This window comes from Panthera uncia, assembly GCF_023721935.1.
Source record: "Panthera uncia isolate 11264 chromosome B3 unlocalized genomic scaffold, Puncia_PCG_1.0 HiC_scaffold_1, whole genome shotgun sequence".
Classification (NCBI taxonomy): domain Eukaryota; kingdom Metazoa; phylum Chordata; class Mammalia; order Carnivora; family Felidae; genus Panthera; species Panthera uncia.
The window spans coordinates 26185881-26196385 of NW_026057582.1; the positions used below are offsets into that span (position 1 = coordinate 26185881).

General features: G+C 53.5%; 1 protein-coding gene across 2 annotated transcripts in view; it reads right to left on the reverse strand.

The window, feature by feature from the left end:
- Positions 1-10505, reverse strand: part of JDP2 (Jun dimerization protein 2) — a 39147-nt gene that overhangs the window by 27207 nt on the left and 1435 nt on the right. Inside the window, exons 1-2 of one of the 2 annotated variants that reach the window (XM_049612456.1) lie at positions 10207-10446; positions 1410-1633 (exon numbers count right to left, since the gene is read on the reverse strand). In XM_049612456.1, the coding sequence (XP_049468413.1) occupies positions 1410-1610 (201 nt within the window). In that variant the 5' untranslated portion in view covers positions 1611-1633; positions 10207-10446. Of the gene's footprint in view, positions 1-1409; positions 1634-10206; positions 10447-10505 lie in introns of those variants that run through there. The other variant, XM_049612455.1, reaches the window with a different exon arrangement.

The window sequence follows — 10505 nt, forward strand, 5'->3', positions numbered from 1 at the left end:
GGAGGGGAGGGGAGGGAGGGGAGGGGAGGGGTGAGGCAGGGCTTTCCATTCCATGTAGCTGTTGCCATGCCAGAACGGGGTACAGTGTGACCAGATCTCCCAATTTTTTAATCAAAGATTAAAATCCAAATTTTCAAGTGAAATGTTGGTTCAAGTTTCTTTTAAAACACTGCACGGGCCAAATAAAACACCTCCAAGAGCCAGATACAGCCCGCAAATGGCCAGTTTGCCCCCGCTGACCAAGCCCCCAGCAGCCCCTCTTTGCAATTTTTATGGTACTCGTGGGGATGGCGGGGGGAGCAGAGCAGTAGCTGTATAAGAAACCCAAGGCAGTACCCGGACACCTTTCCCCACTCAAGAATCCCCCTCTCCGGAAAGGCCAGCCCTCGGCTACAGGCTACAGGATGGAACCACATCCAGGCGCCCCTCTGCTTACGAATGAGCACCTATGCTTAGCAGCTTCCGTGCCCACCCCACCCTGCCCCACCCCCTCTCCACCTCCCGCCACCCGCTCTTTCTCGCTTCCAGGTTGGCAGCCATTCTGTCCAATTTCTCTGCAGAAATGGCACAGGCTGGGGACCTTACTGGGGCAGGTCTTTGGACAAACTGCCAGCCCTGGGGAAGTGGCTGGGGGCGTGCACAGCACTGATGCTCACCCACGCTAGGGACTTCTGCTTCTCACCAGTCCCCAGGGAAATGCTGCTCTTCTGCAAGGAAAGGCTCATGGGAGCTGCAGCCTCAAGGGACCTGGGGAGGGAGTGCTTCACACGCGGGTCCTCTGCAAACACCATTTAAGGCTCATGATGCTGAGTGACCGAGGCCATGCCCATCTCTGGCAGCTGCTTTGGGAAGGGCCGCCACACCACCCTGCCCCAAGTGCCTATGTTCAACTCCAGCCTAGGGCCAAGAGGAGTAGAGACAACGATGTGACCGACAACAATAATTTTTAAAGCTAATCCACGATTGGCATTCTCGTGTATCCTTTTCAAAGCATGTGCATGTTTCCACGATCTCCCCTGACCCTCCCAACATCCCAGAGAGATTGCCAATATATTATTATTTATTATTGTTATTATCAATCGCCCTTCCTTTGCCCCTGCAACAAACAGACGCAGGTTCGGCATCCTGCCCTGGCCCAGAGCTTCCCAAATTTTAACATGTCCGTGAATCCTCCGGGGCGGGGGCAGGAAGCTTGTTAAAACACAGATTCTGATGTAGCAGTTCTGGAGTGGGGCCTGAGATGCTGCATCTCTAACAAGCTTCAGGGGGACATAGGACATACTGGTCCTCAGAGCCCACACCGAACAGCAATGCTTCGGTCACTCAGCGAATGTTGGGGCTAGACCTGGGGCTCTGGCCCAGGCACCCTACCCTTGGATTCTGCCTGGGGGATTACAAGGCTCGCTCACCTCACTTTTCACGGGTTGGGGCCTCTTGCCCAGTTTCACCTCCAGAAAGTGCAAAGGGGTGATCATGGCCCCAATGTTGCGGATGTCGGCGTACTTCAGCTCCTCCGCTGTCAGGGCCGAGCTGGGGAGTCCGGTCAGGGGGCCGAGCCCTGGCAGAGAGCCCGCAGTCACGGAAGGGTCTGGAATCTGCCCAGGCATCATAGCAGAAGGAGCGGCAGCCCAGCCTGGAGTGGGTTCGAGAAGATCAGGACACGTGCTGTCAGCCAGGTGAGAGGTCCCACGAGGGGCTTAAGCCCCCATGCCTTGCCAAGCCCTCTTCCTTTCTTTCACTAATGTTCCTCTAAACCCCTTCCCCACCCAGTCATTCCTCCTGCCCTTAAGTTCATTCTGTCACAGAGGGAAACGCTGATCAGTTAACTCCCAGCAACATTATTTTTGGCACTGAAGGCAATGCTTAACCCAGGCATAGGTCACACTGATTCAGTATGTGCTATGTGCTCGGCAATGCAGTAATCCCATGAGACACAGTCAGACCCATTACGCAGAGGCAGAAGCCAAGGCTGAGAAAGATAACTTGCTCAAGACCGTACACAGTTAAAACTGGGGTAGGTGGGATTTAAACCGCGGCATGCTGCCTCCAAGGAAAATGGATTATAACGGTGAGATTTCAAGCACCTTCGCACCTGTTTGAGAGGGAGCTATTTTTGGTCTGGCACGGTGCCTCCCCTCAAATCACACATCCCATTCTGCATACTTGTTAAGACACCCTGAATATGAAATGAAGCAAATCAGAGCTAAAGGTAAGTGTGTGTGTGAGTGTGTGCATGTGGCATCTATGAGGAAGATACTGAGGCAAAGAGATGAAATTCATTAGCGTGTGCTTTCCCAGTGGCACCCGGGACCAGAAAAGTCCTCCCCGGTCTCTTCGTTCTCAAAGCAAACACATATTGTGGCTCTGCCAGGCCCAGAAGGTGTGCAAGGGAAGAAAGATTCAGGCATGAAAGAAAGGCATAACTTAGGTCAATACCAAGGGAATTCTTATTTCTTCCTTCTCTCTGCTGGGAGAAGGTTGCAAGTAAGAAACGGTCACTTCAGGGTGTGGATGGCAGTGAAGAAAGCATGTCTGCCAAGAAAGTCAGACTCATCTGGTCCCCCTTAGGGCTCGTATCCATCCATCCATCCACCCATCCAATTGTTGACCACCTAGGAGCCAGGAGGCACTGAGAATATGCAGATCAAATGTGCACAGCCTTATAAATCACAAATCTGCTCCTAGATTCCAGGAAGAACCTCTCCCCCTTCCCAACCTCTGCATAGGGCTGTAAAATCAAAACCCCGACTGTCCTGGAAATCCTGGGGGAGATTTGACCTATCTTTCCATCTCCATCAGTCTCTTCCCATGAAGAAGGAGGTATTTCTCGAGACAGGGGAGATGTGACATCCACTGCACGCACTTCTCTGTTGGCCACAATTCTCACGTGGCCACGCTGCCTTGGGCTCTCTGTCTCCCGCAAGAGTGGCCCTCGGGGACAACCCACGATCCCTTGTTCCCGTTCAGGTTGCTGGGTCTAAACTGTGGGAGAGGGGCTCACCAGGGAGCCCCTTCTGGCCACAAGTGCACCCCACATTCTCCATCTCTGTTTTGCTTTCAAGGTGAAGTTTGGTTCCCTATCCAACCCCGTGTCTCTTTCTCAATAGGTTCTGCACTCTGAAGGGGAAAAGCATGTGAGGGATTTGTACCCTCTAACCACAAAGGCTTTCACTGGACATCACTTTCTTTAAAGTGGACAGGGGACCTACCATTTTGCCCTCGGCACACCAGCCACATCTGCCTATAAGGCCGATTGTACAGAGTTCCCTGCCTAGCACCCAAGTTCACATTTGGTGCCCCAGGCCCTACATCTGTGTTCCACCCGCTCTGCCTCCCACACCCTCCCATACCGGGCAGGGGGGGTGGGCACCCTCAGCCCTGCCTTCCCATCCCACACCTTTCTGCCCTCCTTAGCACCTAGGGTCCCCCAGGCCGTCTCAGAAAAGGATCTGAGACTCATTCGCATCAAGTTATAGTCTTAGAGCTGGAAGAGGCCCTGTGCTTATCTAAACCACATCCTCATTTTGCACATGAGGAAATTAAGGCTCAGAGAAGTTAAACAACTTGCCCAAGGTCACACAGGGGAAAAGCCAGGGCTGGACTCCTGGTCCCTGGGTTTTAGAACCAAAGCTTTCTCACCCTGTCCTTTCTGTTTCCCCTCCTGGCATTCAAGAGAGATTAATGCAGAAGGAATGACATTTTAATGGTGGGTTTTGAGACACTAGCCCCTAGTGGAGGATTGCTCTCTTGCACAGAAGACCCTCTATCCTGCCTTCTTCAGTGCAGATCCAGGTTTAGGAAGCTCCCTGAACACCCTCCTGGGTGGGAGCCCAGACATGGACATGGCCCCTCAGACATCTTGCTTGTGGTGTGTCAGTGTACTGTGACCTTCCCTAAACCTGAGCCGGACTGAAGTCACCCTCGCCCCTGCCCCCAGAGGCAGGTCTGCAATGCAGAGAAGGTGGCAGCTTCCTACCCCAGGAGGCAGCTCTGGGGTGGAGTGGATCAGCTTGCATGTCTCCCGGGGCCCCCTCCAGGGAAAATACGAAAGGGGCCAATGTAAGGACTCATTCCTATGCGGCAAAAATGATGCCTGGGCCCAGCCATGTGGACACCTCACAGGCAGAGGGGAGTGATTTCAGGCCACCGGAGCCGGCCTGACAAAAGAAACTCACATCTCCTTTTCAGGAGAGGAGCAGACCTTACAAAATCCCCTCTGCCAGACCTGAACTGATGCCACAAGGAGTCAGTGGCTCCTAAAAGGATGCTCGATTACAGAAAGGCTAATCAACAAATACTTACTGAATTAATAAATAAATGAAAATGAATGAATGAACAAATGATTAAAAAAAAATTCACGGCGGGGCAAACTTCTGTGAGTGGGGTAAGGATCTGTCTCTGGGAGTTTAGATGTTCGTTATCCACCTCCAGATTATTTGTTCCCACAGTAGACCCCAAGAAAAATACTCCAGAGGCTTCTGTATGTTTCCCCGCCTAAGCCATCTTGGGAAGAGACGCAAGCCAGACCCCACTCTATTCCGGGAATGATAGTCTCTGCTTGCAGCTTCTGTTTATTTTCATACAGATGGTATAAATGAGACACTAACAAATGATCCCAAAATATAATGGATTCTTTGCTACTGTGGAACCCCCTCGGAGGGGCAACCACCCCCTGGGAGCAGCAGCCCCATAAATTCTTGCCATTCCTGCTCCCCTGTGAACCCATCCCAGTGACAAGCCTCACTCTGAGGCTCAGACACCAGGCTTTCCTCTGCAGAAGCAAACATCCCCCCTCTCTCTCCTCCCCCCCCCCCACAAGGGTGCCCCTAAATGCTCAGATACAAACCACAAAGTCCTTAACACATGCCATTCCTAGGAGACAATCACAACAGCTGACATTCACCAGCACGAAATCATCCTACAGGGCTCTGGGGGTGGGGGTTGGGGGCGCAGGAGCAGGAGGGGCTCCCTTTCAGAATCGAGTCTTCACTAACTGGAAAGAGCCGGCTGACGATCCAAGGTTGAAAGGCAGCTTTGGCGATTTGAAAAATAAAACAATTCAATGTGATTTAGGGATCTATAAAAATGGGGGGGGGGGCAGTGGCAAGGAACCAGCAACAGCCAGGAGGAATTTACCCACTTCAAGGAAGACATAGGAAAGATGACAAGAGGTGAAATCATCTCCCAAACTGCTTGTTCCATACGGAAACAATTTAGGAGGAAAAGGAGAACTATGCACTCAAAGCTTTGGGGGAAGAACCCAGAGTTTTTTTCCCTTCAGGGCCCTGGAGGTCGGAAAGGAAGATAAACACCCTCCAAGTCTCTGTTAGTAACTGGGATGCATAAATAAAGAGCAGGCTCTACATGTCTGCAGAAGACCAAAACGGGAAAATGGGGCTTGACCTCAAAAGACAGGGCCTAGAATCCCAAATGATTTTGGCAATTTGGGACATTGACCAGGAACAACTTGGAAACTAGCCAATAAAGGAAAGCTGGGTAATGCACAGATCGGGGATGAGACTGGCAAGGGAGGCATGAATAAGACAGAACGTGTCCAGGAAGTCACAGTAGACCCTAAGCTGCTCCGGAGCCTAAGATCTGGGGAGGTGTGAGGCAGCTCCCTTAAAAGCGGGCGTGGAAGAAATAGGGACCCGATGGGTCCAAGAGGCAAGAACCTAAAGCAAAGATCTGACAGCTGTATCCCCCTGTTCTGACTTACTCAGGGTCTTGTAGGAACACAGGGTGGGGCGCTGCCTTGTACAAGCCCAAGAAAAGCCACAACACACTTCAATCCCAGAAAATGGGCCCTGTTGGAAGATGCTAACATGGTGGGTCATTTCAGCCAAAAGAAGGAAAAGCAGAGGTAGCCTAAGTTTTCCTCTCTTGTCTTCTTCTCTTGTTTCCTATATGTAAATGTGTAAGATATCATTGATTTAATGGAAACATCTACAAGTAAATAATAGTCTTGCTTTGAAGGGTCATGCTCATAATGGGCTATTCTTGTTAAAAAGTGTACAATCATCATCATCTTCATCCAGAATGGCAAAGACAGATGAAAGGCGGTAGGGGGTAAGTTAAGAGAAAGTTAGGATCTGCACCATGGACTCTCTGCCCACAGAAATAAAAGTTTAAGGGAGGCTCTAAAGTCCCTGGGCCTCTTTGAGAAGGGCAGCCCCCCTCCAGGCAAACTGCTGGCCTGGGCTGGCATCGGGAGCCCGGGATGGGCGCACAATGAGTGCAGAGGACCCAAGGCTGTAAGGCTCAGCACCGAGAGAAAGTGGAGATGAGTGGGGGCAGGCCAAGGAGCAAGGGAGCTCAGGGGTCAGGCCCCAGGAACCCCAGTGGGGTTAGAAGTCAAGAGCAGGTAGCCAGCACCTGAGAATCAGCAAGAGGGGGTGAGAGGTCTTGGGATCCAGAGTCTGGGAAGATTCCCAGGAGGAAAATGTGGAGGACAGAAGTCCACGGCCAGGAAGGGGAGGGGGGTTGCAGACGGAAAGGTTCCAGGCCAGTGGTCACAAAACGTAGTACTAACTATCGTGAATCTTGGAGAGTTAAATACCAGACCTGTGCTGGGAGCTAAGGAATCATCTGGAATGATCTGTCTCCTGGAATCGGAAATGAGGTGGGTAAATCAGTTTCCAAAAGATAAGCCGATCCAGAAGGCAAGGAACAAAAGGATGGAGAAATCTCTAAGACTAAGAATGGGGCGGCCGCACAAGTGTCTCTGACCGCTGTCTCAGCTCTGCAGGCAGGAGAGCGAGGCACGTTCGGAAGAGGAACTTGGGAGCACATGTGAGAGTGAATCCCAGGTCTGCCCCTTACTAGCTGTGTGACCCTGGGAGAGTTCCCTAACCCACATCTCGCTTTCCTCAGCTGTAAAGTGGGAATAACAAATAACACTATTTGGCCTGTAAGGCGGAGGAGAGGATTAAATTAGTTAATACTTGGAAAGTACCTGGAACAACGCCTGCACCTAGTGAGCGTGAAGTCAGCGTAGCCATGAAGGCCTTCCTTCCTGGAGGAACCCTAGTGTTGGGTGACCCGTCGACATCCCTTCCGCACATTTCCCACCTAGCACTGATCTCCCTTTCCTAGGGCTGTGAAAAAGATTCTTCCCCAGAGGATTCTCTGCTGTCCCACTTTCCAGCTGTAAACTCCAAGGGGCAAGACCATCCTGCATCCAGGCCGTTACTGCAACAGAGAAACAGAGGAGGGCAGATCAATGCTGGGTACAGAGGGGCAGAGATGAGGCAGAATACATGTCTCTCTGCCTTGGCTTCTCCTAAAGTTTCCTCCAGAGGCCAGAACACAGCTGCCTACATCGCTGGCAAGGCACCACCAGTGTGTTCCCCCCAGAAGCAGAGGGCCAGCATCTTCTGTGTCCTTCAATCTATGGTATCCCTATGCTGCTTAGAAGGGGACAGACCTTAGATCCTCACAAGAAGAGAATGAGGGGAGGCAGCGATCAGAGGAAGCCAGCCGCATGGCACACACTAGCATGAGCGATCCTCGCAAGGCCATCCGGGCCCATAGAGGAAACCGGAACCTCTCCCCGCAGGAAAGATTCTTCCCTGGAGACCAGAGAAATGCTTCCGACGAGGCCGCGCCTGTAAACACAGCTTTCTCCCCTGCCTAATGTAGGTGCTCAATAAATACACGGTAAGGCATTTCTGCCAAGATCCTTATCCCAAACAGCAAAGAGCTGGGAAGGTACTACCACTGGACAAGCCTTCTATCCTCTCTTCCCGCCTCACCCCATGTGCGTTCATTGGCGTCGGTAGTTCATAGTATGATACATAACACAGACGCGCACATGGCAGGTGACAAATTCTTGGCCCTTAAAAAAAATGCCACTGGCCAACTAAAGTTTTGGAAATGGAGCTCCACAAATGGAATCCTATGGGCTGCAGCAAGAAAACAGACAAAAACAAAAAAAACCAACAACAACAAAAACCCAGAATGGGGGGCTCTCGCTGGGCCTCCCACAGCCGGCAAATGAGTGTAAAGAAACACAGACTGAAAATTCCAACCTTGGGTCGCTAAGGCATTTATCTCTGCGGAGCTTTGAGAGGCCAAACCACACACATACACACACACACACACACACACACACACACACACACGAGTGCACACACGCACACACACACACACACGCACACACACAGGCACACGGAGCTTGGCAGCCCGTAAGTTCCAGAGCTGGTAACACAAGCCACGGAACCGACTGCCAAGACAAGCAACAGAACGAGCCAGGCCCAGTTTCATTGGCCACCATACGCTGCATATGGCCCGGGACGCAGCCAAAACAGTGTTCTCACCCTCCTCAAAGGCATAGGAGACCCTCTGTTTTCAAACACACCTCCACAGAGCCTTAATTAAAGGAAAATGGAAAAATAATGTGCCTGCTGCTCTCCCCCTGCCTATATAGGTATGCACACACACATACCCGTACACACTCACTCTATTTTTCTCTTCCTCTCATTTCGGTTTCAAACATAATTCATTCACATGGAAAAAAGCAAACTGCATCCTGCAGCAGAAAAGCAGAAAAGAATGTAGCTTGCCCTCAGCCCTGGCTCTGGCTGCTCAAGTTGAGCTGGGGCAGAATGAATACTGAGCAGGCCAACCTGGAATGGCACCCGCCCCTCTCTTCCAGGGCCGAGCTGGAAACAGAGACACGGGGGAGAGAGGCAGCCCACTGCAACACCAGCAGCCCCACGACAAACAAACGAGCCCCAGAGAGCCCAGCCCTTCGAACCCTCGCAAGGATTCTGCAGGTTGGAAAAGATGCCCACAGGTCTTGCAAACAGGTGGGGCAGACAACAGACCCTGGGCTGCGGGGCATTGAGTAGAGAGATCCTTGTCCAAATCCTGCCTTAGGGGACCCTGTTAGCACTTATCAACACATCTCCTTGGAGGTGGCTGCCACCAACCTAGGAGGAAAGTCAGAGGCCCCAACGTCCATGCCTTCCAACAGCCCTTCAAATCTCACAGCACCCAGCTCTTCAGGAAGATTCTGGAGCTGCTGGTAGCTCTGAACCAAGGCCAAAGAAGAAGAGGAACAGAAGAGTCTTTCAGAAATCTGTCCTCCCTGTTTTAAACAAGGCAAAACCTTCACCAGCCAGAGGCACGAGAATAGATCTTGCTTCTCTTCCCCGGTCCTCAGGTTTATATAAAGGCAGAGCCCAGTGAGCCATGCTCACTCACACCTGATACCTGGTTAAACTCTCCCCTAGAAACCTGCAAAGGAAGATAAGGCATCCATCCAAGCTGCAGCCAGATTTGCTGGAAAGATGAAAGCAATGGGAGGTGTTTTAAAAAACCCTCAGGGGAGGGAGGTGGGGGGGGCAGGGAGGGAGATGATTTGGGAACACAGTTCAGAGCAAGGGCTTAAAGGACAAGCAGGCATCCAATCATGCTTTAACGCTTCAGGTCGGATGCTCCTCAACCTCAGACCCTGAGGACAGACCACCAAGATTTAGACCTGAGTACACACATCCACACGGTCTGCAAGCCCTTTTGGGAGAGACCTGAGCACATCTGCCCTGAGCACATGTGCTCAGGTCATAGAACCAGGCCCCGGACGCCAGTCGGGAGAGACTTACACTGAGCAAGGGTCAGGCAACTTTGTAACGGGAGCTGACCCAAGGGGTCAGTTGAGTTCCTCTTCCACCAACCTCTATCTCCAGTCGCTAGGATGGCCCATCCATCCCAGCAGAAAAGCCAAGGACTCCCACCTTCCCAGCCCCTCCCACTAAGCCCGGGTCTGCCACCCCGGGGTCCGGGGATCCAGGCCCTGTGGCCCAATCCCTCAACCTCCTTTGAGGGGCGGGGCAGAAGAGAGTCTTCTGGGCTGGGCAGGAGAGGAGGGGCAGGTTACCTAGCAGACTTGCCTCCTTATGTAACCTGGCTTGGGAGCCAGGGGCAGCCCAAAGGGGCCCCGGGCCGCCCCCAGGCTCGCTCCCCACCCAGAACCCGGGAGCAGTGGCCCCGAGAGAACCCTCTTCCTTGGATCGAGAGCCCCAGCCCCTGTCCAGGCACTCAGAGAGCCGCGCTTCCCCCCAGGGAGAGGGGTGGGGGCCGGCACGACTTGCCAGCAGGTCCCTGTCATCCCTCCACCACCAGCACCCTGCACCTCCCTGGCCTTTCGGCCTCCATCTGCACCCCCACCTCCCGTCTCCCCCGGGCACTTCTCTCCCCACTCACCCGCGTTCGCCGCCGCCCGAGGGGAGCACCTCCCGGCAAACGCACCGGGAAGGAGCGCGCGGGAGGGAGGCGGAGGCGGCGCCCAGGCTGCCCCGGGAGCGGACGGAGCCTCCCGTCCCAGGGCGGGAACCAAAGGCGGCCGCCGGCTCCCCGGCACCGGGCGGGAGGGGCCCGTGCTGCAGCGCCCCCCGCCGGGACCGCTGGCGGGCCGGGGGCCGCGGGAGCCTCCCCGCCCCGGCCCGCGCGTGGGGGCGGCCGTCCCAGGTGCCCGCGGCCGGCGCGCCGCCTCCGCCTCCATG